The sequence below is a fragment of the Ambystoma mexicanum genome, chromosome 3q (genome assembly GCF_040938575.1).
Source record: "Ambystoma mexicanum isolate Mex_15411 chromosome 3q, UKY_AmexF1_1, whole genome shotgun sequence".
Taxonomy (NCBI): Eukaryota; Metazoa; Chordata; class Amphibia; order Caudata; family Ambystomatidae; genus Ambystoma; species Ambystoma mexicanum.
In genome coordinates, this window is record NC_090926.1 from 894,794,345 (window position 1) to 894,809,973 (window position 15,629).

General features: G+C 47.0%; 1 protein-coding gene across 9 annotated transcripts in view; it reads left to right on the forward strand.

Moving 5' to 3' along the window:
* HELZ (helicase with zinc finger) overlaps positions 1-15,629 on the forward strand; it is a 2,743,493-nt gene that overhangs the window by 1,415,105 nt on the left and 1,312,759 nt on the right. For all 9 annotated transcript variants that reach the window (XM_069655034.1, XM_069655036.1, XM_069655035.1 and 6 more), the window contains one exon: positions 10,516-10,695. In XM_069655034.1, the coding sequence (XP_069511135.1) occupies positions 10,516-10,695 (180 nt within the window). The remainder of the gene's footprint in view (positions 1-10,515; positions 10,696-15,629) is intronic.

The window sequence follows — 15,629 nt, forward strand, 5'->3', positions numbered from 1 at the left end:
TATTTATTTAAAGACACACTTAGAAACACTCTAGCACTATTATTATAAGTAAGTTCAAAAACACAGTCACTATTAATCTATATACATCCCTTATTCCTTATTAGACAAGTCTTAGTTAACACCACTTATTTCCAGACAGAGGTGAGCGCTTAACTAAAGATGGCACTCCAATAAGTTTAAGAAAAAGGGAAGGAAAAGGCAGAAATTAGGAACCGCACACAACACAATAATTTATAAGTACTCAGCAAGGCAGGAAAGTCAAAGTCTACTTGTGAGCAAAATGTTCAGACGCCAGGCTCCCTCTTGGAGAGAGTAGAACACCAATGCGCCCAAGATCACACAGTTTACAAGTCTTGGAAAGTCTTGCAGAGAGTTTAAAAAGGGATCAGTTCAGCTCAGAAAAGTTCAGTTAGCTAGCCTAGGGCCAACCCAAGTGGTAAATTGAGGATTTACGAGACACCCCACACAGACCGTTGCGAGGGAGGCCAGGCGGACACAGTACCTTGAAAGTGGAGATAATCCTCCAGTGGGGGCAGTTGTTCCTGGCAGTGGGTGCAAGTCGCGGTGTGGTCCAGAGGAAGAGAAGATCTCGACGTGGAGGAAAGCTGAAGGTCGTTGCACTGCCAGGGAAGAAACCAGCTGCGGAGTCCTCCGGTTAAAAGGTACTACCCTTTTATTCGCAGTAGTGGAAAAACGTGGTATCCCGGTTGCCGGGTTGCTTGGCACAGGCAAGGCGACCACGAGATGATCCGGGAAGGCGAAAAGGCGGGCAAACTGGTTATCCCCACCAGTCAAAGGAAGAAGATTCTTCGGGATGAAGATCTCCTCTGTCGTTGGAAGAAGTGGTGCATCGTTCCAGCAGGGCTCCACCGGTGGTGTCGTCGTTGCAGGTCGGCTCAGCTTCTCCCTCTTCGGATTCTTTGGTCCTTTGGCGACGTCTGTAGTCCCAGTCCCCAAAGCCCTGCTTTTATGCAGAAAATCCCCATTCATCAGTCCTAGCTGTTACTCAAACAGGCTAAGTGGTGAGCCGGGCGGCTCACCACTGGGCCAATCACACAAGAGTGCGACTTGAGTTGCCGAGGCAACTCAGTCCAGGGTGCCTAAACCCCGTTCCACACCCCATGTGGTACCCAGACAGAGTGGCACCACTTTTGGAGGCTTCTGTGGAGAAGCCTGCCAAAAAGTGGAACAAAGGGCTCGAGTTGGGTTGGAGTCACAGAAGCGAACACAAACGCCATTTTGGAACAGAGTTCTGGCAAAAAATACCAACCGGTGAATTAATATTAAATAAATAAACCGGCGGTATGTTTGAGGCTGTTAAAAAGTATTAGCCTCGAACAATGGAAAAATCCCATAGGAATATATTCGCGGTTGAATATAAAAAGTAGTATCCACTGCCACCAGCCAAAACTCGCTCAGGGGGGACTGGACAGTGCCCCCTCGAACAACAGACCCAGGGGCAATCGAATTGCCCGTACCAGTATGCCAACAATATGATAGTTTGTACTGGTTCTGTTCACAATTTAGGACTACTAAAGCCAATGGTGACTTTACATGCCCTGGGAGACAGTAGTCAGTCCCAGGGTACGGAGTCTATGTTTGGGGGTCACTATGACACCCCTGTGTTACGGCACTGAGGGTGCTGTGTAACACACATACCAAAAACACATGAAGCCCTATGGAGTAAAAGACCCCATAGCCCATCAAATGCATTCAAAGTCAAAGGATATCTCAAATAATGTCTAAGAGTGTGAGAAAACAGAGCTGCTGGGGGACTCACTAGGTTTGGGAAATTAGCTTTAACAGAGAATTTGCCCTAACACGCATCAACGCCTTTTGAACAAAAATTGCTGGAGGTGCCCCGGAGAGCTGTGGAAGCTCAGAGAAAGGCGCTCAGCAAGTCTGTGCGGCCTATATTTGACCCATACTCTGTTCCTCCTCCCAGGGTGGACTTTTCAGAGGTAGAGGAAGGGTCTGATGAAGAGGGGGTTGTGCCTCCTGAGGTTCCTGATGACCTGTTGACTGGTCATAGCCAGTTGGAAGACCTTTGTCAATCTTTACATGACGCAAGTGGTCTTGATACCTCCCGGAGGTTGAGTTTGGCAGGCCTGAGCCTGGTACACATGCTGACTCCTCGTACTGGCACCTCATGTCGAGGGTGATGGAGTATCTGGGGTGGTCTGCTCCACCTGTGGATTTTCTGCAGGATGACCTGACGGATATCTTGGACCAAGGTCCACCCACTGACCCGGTGTTGCCATTTCATATGGCCTTACAAAGAAGGGTGGTGGCAACTTGGACTGCTCCGGAGAGTGTCCCGCCAGTGAATAAGTCGTTGCCGAAAGAATACCGCCAAGCCAATGGTGACCCCTGCTACTTGTCTACGCACCCTACTCCGGAGAGTTTGGTGGTGCAGGCGGCTATGGCCCCAGCAAAGTAGGCTGCGTACCCTACACTCCCTCCTGATAGGGACGACAAACTCTTTGATGGTTGGGTGAAGAAGGTATTTTATTCCGGGGGTATGGCTTTACAGGCAGGCAACTCAGTTTGTGCCCTTGCAAGATTCATACACACTCTGTGGAATTGTGTGTCGTTGGCGGCTGAACATATTCCCGAAGGGGAGGAACGGGATGCTTTTCTTGCACTCGTTCAGGATGGCAAGGATGCCATGTGTGAAACCGTTCAGTCGGGTCTGGACGTGGCAGACTGTGTCAGCCGGTCCATGGCGGCGAGCACCGTGATGCGCAGATTTGTGTGGTTGCGGTAGTCGGGGTTTGCTCCTGATGTACAGTCCCGGCTTCTCAACATGCCCTTTGATGATGTCCATCTTTTTGGCAGCAAGGCTGACGAGGGCCTTGAGAGGTTGCAGACCTCCAAAGCTGCAGCGAAGTCCTTGAGCGCTGCAGTGCGTCAACCTCTGCCTTTTCGTCCTAGGGGACAGCAATGGAGGGGACGTTCCTTTCAATACTACTCTTCCTTTGGTAGATCGAGGGGAGCTGCCAGTCAAAGGGGCCACCATAGGAGTACCAGAGGTGGAAAGCAAGGTACTCGAGATGCCAAAGCCGCTCGGGCAGTTGCCTCCTTGCCCTCAGGCACTATAGCAGCTGCTTCTGCTCAGTCATGAGGCCATGTCCCATGGTTCGCCGTTTGGGGGAAGGCTGGTGCAGCATCTTGTAGAATGGCGTGCCATTACTTCAGATGTGTGGGTGCTTGAGATCATAGCCCACGACTACTGTCTTCATTTCCAGCAGAGGCCTCACGACAATCCACTGAGGAAGCTCTCTTCAAAGCGTCCAGATCCGCTCCTTGCGCTGGAAATCCTATCCCTGCTAGAGAAAGGTGCCATAGAACTGGTACCTGTAGCGGAGAGGAACAAGGGCTGGTATTCCCCATATTTTTTGATCCCGAAAAAGACGAGGATTGAGACCCATCATGGACTTGCGTCGTTTGAACAAGCTCCTCAGGAAGGACAAGTTCAAGATGGTTACTCTTTCTCAAGTCGTCCAGGCCCTTCAACTTCAGGATTGGTTGGTATCTCTAGACCTCAAGGATGCTTCCTTTCATGTGCCGCCGATTCATCCCAAGCATAGGAAGTACCCGAGGTTCGCGGCTGGCGACTCGCATTTTCAGTTTCGGGTCCTGCCGCTCGGATTGACCTCCGCCCGAGGGTCTTCACCAAGCTGATGATGATGGTGGTGGTGGCAGCGCATCTCAGGAAAGGGGGGATTCACGTCTACCCCTACCTGGACGATTGGTTGATCAGGGTGCGCTCTCCCGAGCAAGTCCTGGATCATCTGTACATCACCTGCCACTCCCTTCACAAGCTGGGCTTCTCCCTCAACTTCAAGAAGTCTCATGTGACACCTACCCAGCTGCTCCAGTACATCAGGGCAGTGCTAGACACATCCCTGGGGCAGTGTTCACCTCCCCAGGTGAGGGCTCACCACATTCTGCAGATGGTGGAGAAGTTTCAAAGTGCCCAGAGTCTCCCGGCTTTCGAGGACTTGAGGTTGCTCAGCCTCATGGCATCCTGCATTTTACTGGTGCCAGAGGCCAGGCTGCGGATGAGATCTCTGCAGTGGGCACTCAAGATGCAGCAGTCGCAGTTCTCCGGCAGGATGTCGGACCCTGTTCAGATTCTGCCCTCGGTCGCCCAGGACCTTCTGTGGTGGGCCGTCGAAGGAAATCTGTTCAAAGGTGCTCTGTTTTGGCAGCCGTGGCCGGAGGTGACGATCGTGACGGATGCATCCTTCACGGGTTGGGGAGCTCATGCCAACAAGGCTGTGCGGGGGAAGAGTGTCCTGATTATGAAGGACAATACAGTGGACATGCACTACCTCAACAAAATGGGGGGGGGGCAGGGTCACTCCCACTGTGCAGCTCTGGTTCTGGGCCATCCAGCAGGAAATTTCGTTCTCGGTAGTTGTTCTGGCCGGAGATGAAAACGCGGCGGCGGACGCTCTGAGCAGGCAGTGCACGGTCTCTCACGAGTGGGAGCTGGCTCAGGAAGTTCTGTTGGAGATCTTCACCCTTTGGGGAACCCCACAAGTGGATCTCTTCGCCACCAGTGTCAACCGGAAGTACGAGAGATTCTACTCGCGGGAATTTCCTCCAAGAGGAGCCTTAGGGGATGTGTTCATAGTAGAGTGGTCCTTCCCGCTGCTGTACGCGTTCCCTCCAGTCCCCGTCATTCCGCAGGTGTTAGAGGTTGCGGAGGTTCGGTTCCTGAATGATCCTCATTGCTTTGGCATGGGCCAGGAGAGCGTGGTACCCAGACCTTCTAGACGTGTCCATCTGCCCTCCACGTCGTCTTCCCTACCGAGACGATCTGCTCTCACGGGAGGCGGGTTGAGTTCTCCATCCAGAGGTCAAGTGTCTCAGCCTTCATGCTTGGTATCTGAAAGGCTTTGATATAAGGATTGGGACCTCCGTGAAGACGTGATGGAAGTGTTGCTTTTCGGCCAGGCGGCCCGCAATGAAATCCCTGTACCGTTACCGTTGGAAGAAGTTCTGCGACTGGTGCAGGGTACAGAATGTGGATCCTTTCCAATGTTCCATTGCTTTGGTTTTGTCTTGTTGCTTTCTTTAGCCCACAAGGGCCTGCATGTGGGTACTATTAAGGTTTACCTGGCGGTGCTGTTCATATTCAAGCGCTCGTCTCAGGAATGTTATTATTTTAAAATCCCTTTGATTTCTCGGTTCCTAAAAGGACTAACTCATGTGTTTCCACAGCCGCCTTTCCAGGTGCCGGGATGGGATTTGAATTTGGTTTTAAAGTTCCTAATGGGAGTTCCGTTTGAGCCCTTGCATTCTTGTCCATTGAGACTATTGTCCTTTAAAACTGTATTTTTAGTTGCGGTTACTTCCGCCCGCAGAGTGAGTGAGTTGCAGGCACTTTCCGCCAAACCACCCTTCACTGTGTTCCATAAGGCCAGGGTTGTCCTTGGGGTACGGCCTTCCTTTCTTCTGAAAGTTGTGTCGGAATGCCATCTGAGCCAGAGGGTAATTCTTCCGGCATTCAATTTGCCTCCACATCCTGGTAAGGAAGCGGAGCGTCTCCATAGGTTGGACCCTAGGAGAGCTTTCAGTTTCTATCTCACAGATGTCCCTGGTCTGAGTGGACAATCAGCTCTTTATTGGTTACGCTGGAAGGAGTTTAGGTCAGGCTGTTTCCAAGCAGACCTTGTCTAGATGGATCATTTTGACGATCTCTGAATGTTATTGATTAGAGGGAAAGGACCCTCCAGTAGGCTTACGGGCTCATTCTACTAGGGGTATGGCTGCCTCCACGGCACTACCGAGGGGGGTTCCGATTCGCAATATTTGCAACACCGCCACATGGGCCTCTGTCCATACTTTTGTGAAACATTATTTCCTGGACTCTATCCATGGGCAAGATTTGGCCATTGGCAAGGCAGTCCTATATTCTGCAATTTGATTGGGCATTCTAAAAAATTCTAAATTATTTTCCCACCTCCTTACGTTGGTATTGCTTTGGAAGTCTGTCAAAGATGTGGAATACGTCAGAGGACACAATCCCCTCGAAGTACAAGTTACTTTCTTACCTGGTGATGTTCCTCCGACGTATTCTACATCGTACCCTCCCTAGCTGCCCCGCTACAGAATTTCTTATGCGATTGCAGCTTCCGTTTCCGCAAGGCTTTCTGTTGTAATACTGGCAGAAGATTGGTGCCACGCGTTCTGGGGGAAAAAACTATAACTGAGTCTATAGGCGGCGTGCATCCTACATATAACATCGGGTGACGTCGACCGTTGGAGGAGGTCCTCGAAGGAGCGGATCGACGCAGGACGCCTACGTCGAAAAAGATTTCCAAAGCAGCACAGGAATACGTCGGAGGAACATCCCATTGAAAGAACATTAACAGATAAGAAAGTAACTTGTTTTTCTAGTATTTGAAGGCTCATGATCGGAGAAGGATGCTACTGGCATATGGTAAGGTTGCCACTGCTGAGGTTTCTTGTGAATGGATTTGGGAGCATTTTTATTTAGGAAATGATATTGCGTTTATACACCATAAAAGCAAAATGTGGTGTATTATTATACACATTTTAGACATTATGATTATTTAGGGATCTATTTTGGTATATGTTTGTACTATGACACTGTTTTATGATTATGGTTTATAATGTGTTAAAACATTTTATAATGTATGAAAAGCCTTATTGGACTGTAATGGACTAAATAAAGATCTGAGAACCCAGTTGCAGGAACATGGGTGATGTTAAGATAAATGTCCTTCGACATTTCTAAAACAATTCTTTTGTTGCCTGAGGTGTTGATGAAGCAGAGTTTAGGAAAGGAGAGCTTAGCCTCCTAATTGTTGTAGCTGAAGGGGAGGCTTGGGTAATGGTAATTAGTTTGGGCTTAGTCCTCATGTTGGGTTGGCTGGGGCTAGAGGAAGAGGAGAGTGACCTGTAGTGGTTTGATTCAGAGACTAAGTGAGGCATACATTATACATTCCAGTCACAGTTCCATCTCCTTCCACTCGTTACAATTGCCTGCACATGAGGGGGCCTTTTATGCCTCCCACGTTCCTTCAGGTGTGGGCGGTTAGGCTCAATTGCCTGACTACTGCAATGGTATGCCTCTTCAGCCCTCTTCCTCGTCCCAGTGCTCAGTGGACATAGTTGTTTGTTTTAACATTTGTGTTAGCTTTAAGGGTAGATTTCTTTTCCTTAAAGGAAGTAAAGGATGGACTGTTAGTATTCGTTGTTAGAGAAAAGATATTGATTTTAAGGCATGTTCTCTAGATCCTTTTACATTATATCTTTGGTAGTAAGGAGGGTGTTTGTCTTGAGTTACTTTGAAAGATCTCTCTGTTAATAAGGCTTACTCAGATTTAGCAGGACTTACACCCTGGGTCACAGATCTTATATGTGGGTCAGGGACATTAATGGCAATATGCCATTACTTGTTATGGGAATCCAACAATGCACTTTCTTTCAGAGGACAAATACTGTCTCATCCCACATGATCTCCTCACCACCCTGGGCCCCGTCTCACCCCCCCAGGTGATCCTTCCACAGTACACCTCCCAAAGGTCAGGATCAGGAAGAGTCTGCCTTTCTCTGTCCGCCTGGGAGTAGACTTTAGGCTTCGTTTCAGTGAGGGATCCGTAATTAAATTGATGAGGGTTAACTTTCTAACTTCTCTTCAAGTTGCTAGCAAGTTGTTCCTTTCCATAGCTGGAGGTAGTCGGCAAATTGCCTTTTATTAAATGAAGTTCAGACAGTGTTGTCTTTGTGTGCAGGTCTCTCAGCAAATAATCAAAAACTGAACCGAATAAAAAAGAAGGTGCTGTACACCTCTCCATGATGGTCTCTGGTGTAGCTTGGTTTGTATCTCTTTAGTTGCTCTGATATGAGGCAAAGCACTGTGGCCGCTGTTCCTTCATCTTTCTGTGCACCCACTGTCTTTACGTGTTTAGAGCAGTCATGCTCCCATGCTAAGGCACGTGCGTTAGCTGTGCGTTAGTTGCCCACAGAAGATGGAATGCTGCCAGGGCCCTCTGCTTTACCAGGGACAGCACCAACCTGGTAGACTAAAACATAGCACATTAAGGCAAACCATCCTTAGAAAGCAAGATACTGGAGTTCTTCTAGGTTCATGCTAGACTGCTGGGTGGGAGAGTTAATGCATTGGTGAATCGCTCTGAGAATAGGTGTGACACCTCAAAGTAGGAGCAAAGTTGGATCTCTTGCTTTTTCAAAAGATACCAAAACTTTAAGAGGGATAAAATAGGGAACATTTCCTGGGTGGCCTGAGGAGGGTGACTGGCCTGCAGCCAGCAGAGCTGCACCATATTGTAATTCGTCTAGTCAGAGCAACGGTTTATTCCTGACTGTTAATCATAAAATGATACAATGCATACATCATTAATCAGTGTTTGCATTTTATTATTTTTGTCTGGGAGTGTAGTTTTTCCTTTTATTTACTTTGAGAAGCTGTATATACATTGAAATGTGAATCCTTGGCAGTTAACAAACAATGCAACCGACTGATGCAGTAGTCTGACCCGCACATTTGCCTTATTCATAGACACAGAGAATGGTACTGCCATGACACCCTTGCTACTATCTCATGAGACATGCCACCTGCGTTGTTATACTTTAGTATGCTGTGTTCTGTGTGATTATGCTATGTTATTTCATGCTGTGCTTTCTTAAGCTATGTTTTTTAAGCCATGTCTTCTCTTAAAATGCCATGCTATGTTAGTATTGGTATGGTGTGCTATGTTATACCCTATAAAGTACTGTGACATGTCATGTTATGTCCTGTTACTATGTCTATGCCTTCCTAGTTTCTGGAAGTAAGATAGCCAAAGCCTGGCTGCTGCCTGGAGCAGACCGGGCTGGAACTAGACCCTGATATCTCCCCAAGAATCAGTGCACCCAATCCCCCCGCCCCCACCTGCCAGCTGATGAACGGTTTGATTGCTCCTCCTTATCCAGATTAATTAGCCCATGGATTGATTGGTCGGTTGGGCAGGTTACTTACCAATATGAAGCCTGAAAATGCACCGTGCTACCATCCACAAGGTGGGCAAGCGCTTTGAACGAGCCACAGATTGACCAGTAGAATTTCTCAAAACACCCCAAATAATGAAATATCGCTCAGGGAACTACACCCAAGACACACTGGCCATTAACAAAATCTATGCCATAATACAAAACTGGATGGCACTTAATAGCCTCTGTCTCAATGGTGAGAAGACAGAAATTCTCATTGTGGGTTCCCAGTCGAAAATAGCTGCACTCCATTCAGACTACTCCTCCATTAATGTTGATGGTACCATGATACCTGTCCTGAAGCAAGTAGGAGTCTATTTGGATGCAAACCTCACAATGACTAAGCATATTAGCACTCTCATCATCCACCTCCTACATCGCCAAACTAATTGCCCTAAGCCGTCAGTTCCTGACTCCCACCAACTGCTTCACCCTGGCTAGAGGCCTGATTTTATCAATTCTCGACTATTGCAATATATTGCTACTTGGCAGCTCCACCACCAATATCAAAAAATTACAACTAATACAAAACAAAGCTCTACGACCCGCCCTAGGAATCAGAAAATATGATCACATCTCTAAGACTAGACGAGAACACTAGTGGCTGCCCATTGAAACCAGAGTTATTTTCAAAACTCTGCATCACCTTCAAATGCCTCCAAGAAAAAGCCCCCATCTACCTAAATAGGGCAATAACCAAAAAAAGAGTAAATCAGAACCTTGAGATCCAACAACCAACTACTCTTAGCTATGCTGCGCTATAGAAACACTAGAGCAGGGGGCAGCAGTTTCCAATACCTAGCACCCAAACATTGGAACTACCTCCGGTTGAGCATCAAACGAGAGGAAACTTTCCCAGGCTTCAAAAAAGTGCTAAAAACCTGGTTATTTAGTCAATACTAACATAGCAAACGGTGCTTAGAAGTTGTAAATAACAATTGCATCAGTTGTACTTTCTGTCTTCTGTAAATATTATGTATCCTGTAACACTGTCTTTATTTTGTAATGGTCTTCGACTAAATGCCTTAATCGAGCTGTCTGTAACCTTGCTGTGGCACCTAAGGGTTTGGGCGTGTAACAAATCCAATAAATAAAATAAAAATTGGCCACACTCGCATAACTTTAGTGACTGAAATGCACACACGCATACAAGCACCTCCCAAATGTTTGGACTCTGTTCCCTCCAAAAGCATTCAACCAAAAGCACTTTGGACCATAATTATTGTGAAAGGTACTATAACAAATGAAAAAAAGAATGAATGAATGAATGAATGAATGAATTATCCTATTTGAAAGCCTAAAGTAAGTAATACTCTGACAACACCCTTGCAGACTCCAAGGTCAGGCAGAAGTGACTTAAAGTCCAGAAAAATGAACCACAACCAGTGCTAAATATTGCTATATTATTTTTCAAAATATTAGTTGCATCTGTTCTTTAATGGTTTATCTTTCTAAGTGTTATTTATTTCTTCTTTTTCTTGACAGGCAGTGGGATGAATTGCTGGATCCTCGGCTGAATGCAAAACAAAAGGAAGCGGTTTTGGCCATCACAACCCCACTTTCAATACTGCTGCCTCCTGTTCTTATTATTGGTCCCTATGGGACAGGAAAAACGTTCACTTTAGCTCAGGCTGTTAAGCACATACTCAAACAACAGGATACCAGGTACCCGAAGAGCCAGTAGTAGTTTAATAATGAATGTCTGAAGACAAGAACCTGATTCTCTTTAAATAGAATTTAAGTTTAATGTCAACATTTGCATTTCTGATACTTTTCTCCAACTGATTCCTGTTCGTAAATACAGATCTTCCAGTGCAAGCTGATTTTGGAAAATTTCAGTCACCAGTGTGGGCAGCTCTGCTTTGCTCAATTCCTTGTGCACCCTAGATGCCGGCAGTGACATCATGGGCTTATATATAGTGTCATTGGGTCTTCACAAACTTGGTTCCATTTTTCCACGCACGTGCTGATCCAAAAGTGGCTTCCATACCATGCAGGCATTGTGTTGGGGAAGATGTGCTTTACTGTCTGGGGAGGAGCGTCAGGGGTCAAAATTCAGATTGGATAAGCAGGAGCTAAAAGCAGCTTCTTGTTGTTCAGCATTAACCAGGAGCTACCACTGGGGAACAAGAAGTACATAACCTTGGGCAAATCTAACTTCCACATAAGATGCAAACATTTAATTTTGGGCATTATTTATGACCCCATATGCTTTAAGTGTCATCTAGATTTGTCCTAATGTATATGTATAAATTGTCCCAAATGCACAGAGTAAAATGTACATAGGTGTATTTGTAAGGCATCAGTTGGCCTGGGGAGCCAAAAGTAGCTCCTGGTAGCTGTTGTTGCCAAGCTAAACAGGCTCTTCTAGGCTGCAGCAGGAGCTAAATAGCTCCCAGCTCCCCTCAGTTTCGAACCCTGAGCAATGGCCTTTCAGGAAAGTGTAGAAAGGCATTTCATCTTTCTCCGTAAAGAAGTGTAGCGCTCACCATTGAATTCTCCACCTGTGGGTGAGTCGCTTCATTTCCCAGAGCTGCTGGTTAACTGACACTGATGAGATGGAGACTGTAAACTAGCTTTCTTTCTCTTCCAACATGAGTAGTCCTCCTCCCACTCCAGCGATAATACCTCTGAGGCGTTCTGTGTGGAGTGAAAGTTTTTTATTTTATTGAAAATAAAAGACTGAAGTAGAAAGACTGCTCTGAGACAACTCAGCGCAGTCTTTCTAAATCTGCCACACCCCTGCCGCACACAAGTGTTTGCATTGGCTGATGGGCGAGGTCAGGACAGAAGCTGCAGGTGTATTAGGTGCTTGGGACAAAGACAGTGTACATGTGTTTGTGTGGGTTGAGGAGGAGTGTTTGTTGCGTGGAAGCGAGGGGGCGGGAGGGCGATGTGTCTGTGAGTGGAGGTGGTTGGATAGGAATGTTTATGGTGGGGACAGTCAAGGGGCTGGGAAGCTAAGGGTGCTTCTCCCTGATTTAAAGGGTGAGGGTGGAGGGGAATTAGTTTCCTGGGAGCTTAGGTGTTGAAATAGAAATGTGATATTAATGAAAATTGAAGACTGCTCCAAAATTCTCTAAATAAATCACTTTTTTGCATGCAGTCTTTAATATTTGACAATATCACATAGCTGGTGAGAATATTCAGTTCTAAGGTACTGTTTATCATCTTTGCCACCTTGGGGGTCTTAGTAGATCTTAAAGTGGTAGATTATGGACTTATTTGTCAAGGCCCTGCCAACTTCAGTCCCCTCAGCATTTAAATGAACTGGCCGTGGCAACTCTTAGGAGCGTACCTACCCCCCGCCAGGCTTTGTGCCAACACCAATATTTGAGAAGTTTGAGTGACCAGATCCTTTACATAATACTGGATTCAGTAGAAGTGGAGGACGTGCTCAAAGAAGTTGACGACCCAGATTAAGTCATTGCTGAACTATCTCACACATATGGGATGGCAGTGGTCTACTTATATCCCTAGAGTTGGATTTCCTGCAGTCCTCTACTGATGGCAAGCCACAATCGTCCTTTTAGCAAACCATTCCGAAGGTAACCACTTTTGGTTTGACAGTGACTAAGTCAGTGATCAGTTTGCCCTGATGAAGAGGATACCTCAAAAAAGGCCCTTCTGCCATTTAACCTGACAGTTGCTGCCTTGGTTATGGCTGTGTGGACGAGACATAGCATGACCCTAGCTGTTGACCCAGACCTGACAAAGAAGCATTGTGGAGATCCACAGATCCAGGTTTCTTTTCCACGCATCCTATGTCTGAGATCCTAATTGTACAGGCCTCCACTATGGAGTTTAAGTCGGTTGCTTTTCTGACTTTCCCATGGACACCGAAAGAAAAAAGTTGAATACTTTGGTTGCAAGATGTTTGCATGCGGTAACAAAGCTTTTTTACATTGCCTGCACCCTGGTCAAGTGCTCACAAAGCTTCTAGAATGCAATCTCTAAGGCTGCAGATAATCTCCCCATCCCTGATATGGGCTGAGGTTACTGCCCTTGTAGATGATAGGAGAGACTTGGCACATTATATCCTTCAGCCAGGTCTAAACATGGTTGACTGTTTAGCAAGGGCCAGAGGTACAAGATCTGTCATTTGTAGAGCTTTTTGGATCTGGACGTCCTTCTTTGCAACTGACATCCAAGGTAAGCGTCCTGGCATGGCCCTCAACTGCGAAATATGTATGGGGGGGGGGAGTGGAGATGGCTGATGATTCTCTGGGGGAGTTTAAAGCCTTCAAGGACATGGACATGCCCCTTGGTTTAGATGCCTCCTTTTCTGCTTTTGACCACGGTAGCAGGTGGCAGGCACCCTCTACCAAGCAGGCCTGAAACATTTTCCAAGTTAGAGGCAGAGGAGTACAGAGACAACATTTCCATGACCACGGTCTCCACTGAAAGCCCAGATCCAAAAATTCTCTTAATTGGGCTTTGTCGTCAGTTCATTTACCTCTATATGTCAAGGACTGGCAGTGACCACTTTAGTCACCTGGCCTTACAGGTCACTAGCAGCGATCGCTCAACCATCCCATGCTCCAACTGACAGCCTCCCCTCAACACCGCCTCACCGGATTTCTTTTTGGAAGAGACCACACTTTCTTTTGAAGTGCACCGAAGCTCGTGCTTTCTGAGGCAGTGGGAAGAGTCTGGTATTCGCCTAATTTTCTGTTACTTGGGAACGTGTGGGCCTGCATTCTGTGTTGGATTGGAGGCTGCTGAATTTGTACCTGGCCAAATTCATGGTCATTTGAGCTCAGATTCTCTAGGCCCTCTAACTAATGGACTTGCCAGTGTTGCTGTACTTTGACGATTCCTACTTCCTGATTTAACTGAAGCACAGAATATATCTGGAATTCATCCATTACAGGTCGGGTCCTGCACTTCGGTCTGTCCTTAGCCCCAAAGGTCTTTACATAGGTGTTGACTGTGGTGGCTGCACATCTCAACAGGGACAAGTTTCACGTGTTTACCAAACTGGATAATAACTCATTATAGCCCCATCCCAGATGTCTGCCACCTGAACCACACCTGTCATCTTCTGCGCAGCTTGGTCTCCTTCCTTGACTTTAAGAAATCTCGGGCAACGTCATCCCGTTCGCTCCAGATCATGGGGGCAGTTCAGTACACTCTCTCGGGAAGGGCCTTTCCTCACAAAGACTGGGAGTCAAAAATCTTCTGGTCTGTCCCTCTGTGTGTGGTCACAACCTCCTGACTTTTTCTGCCTCGTCTGTGTCTCGTGGCATCCTGTATTTTCGTGGTTCCCAAGGCCCAGTTGCTACTTTGTTGTCAGTTTCAGGGCATCTTGATGCACCTGTTGCAGTTCTCCAACTGAGTATCACAGGACCTCCTGTGGTGGGCGCAGTGGGACAGAGCTTTGAGGGGAAAGCTTCTATTGCAGAGTTCACGCATCCTGTGGCTCTCCAGATGTTTTGGACTACACCTCCCATGAACCCTCGCCACAGGAGCGCACGTCAGTCGGCTGGATCTACAGGCCACTAGGGAGGCTCTAGTAGCTTTCCTTTCTTGTGTTTGTGATGTGTCCTGATCCGGAAGGACAATGCAGTGGCCATTCATAGCCTCAACAAGGAAGATGGCATGGGATTTTCTGCTTCGAATGGATTGTGTCCTGCCACGTATTCCTCATCTTATGATAAATATCTCTCCAGTTTTGCTGCTTTGGAAAAATGTTTCTCGACAGAGGGCACTGTATGCAGTTTTGTCGAGTTCATATCCCTCGAGGGCCTCCGTTCGACGCCACCCTGTTAGGGAGAATTCTCTGTTTAGGCTGAATTTCCTAACCTATTGAGTCCCCCAGCAGCTTTGCTGGATTTTTGGGGTTTATTTTTTTCTCCTGCTAAGAGTGAGACTCTTTTACCCTCACTCTTGGGCATGATTTGAGTGTGTTTCTTTGAATCTAGATGTGTTTAATGGGCTATGGGGTCTTTTACTCCATAGGGCTTCATGTGTTTTTGTGATGTGTGTTACACAGCACCCTCAGTGCAGTGACACAGGGGTGTCATAGTGACCCCCCAGTATAGACTCCATACCCTGGGACTGACTACTGTCTCCCAGGGCATGTAAAGTCACCAGTGACTTTACTAGTCTTAAATTCTGAACAGAACCAGTACAAACCATCATATTGTGGACGGTACTGGCTGGGGCAATTCAGTTGCCCCGGGGTCTGTTAGTCGAGGGGGCACGTCTCCGTCCCCCCTGATCGAGTTTTGGCTGGTGGCAGTGGATACTACTTTTTATATTCAATCGTGAATATTTTCCTATGGGATTTCCCATTGTTTTAGGCTACTATCTTTATTTAATTATTTACGGTAGCCTCGAACATACCGCCGGTTTATTTAATTAATATTAATTCTCCGATTGGTATTTTTTGCCAAAACTTGATTCTAAAATGGCGTTTGTGTTCTCTTCTGTGACTCCAACCCAAGTCGAGCCCTTTCTTCCACTTTTTGGCGGGCTTCTCCACAGAAGCCCTCCTAAGTGGTGCCACCCTGTCGCACTCCATCCTGATTGGCCCAAGTGATGATCCGGCCGGCTCACCACTTAGCATGTTTGAGTGACAGCTAGGCTGAGTGAAT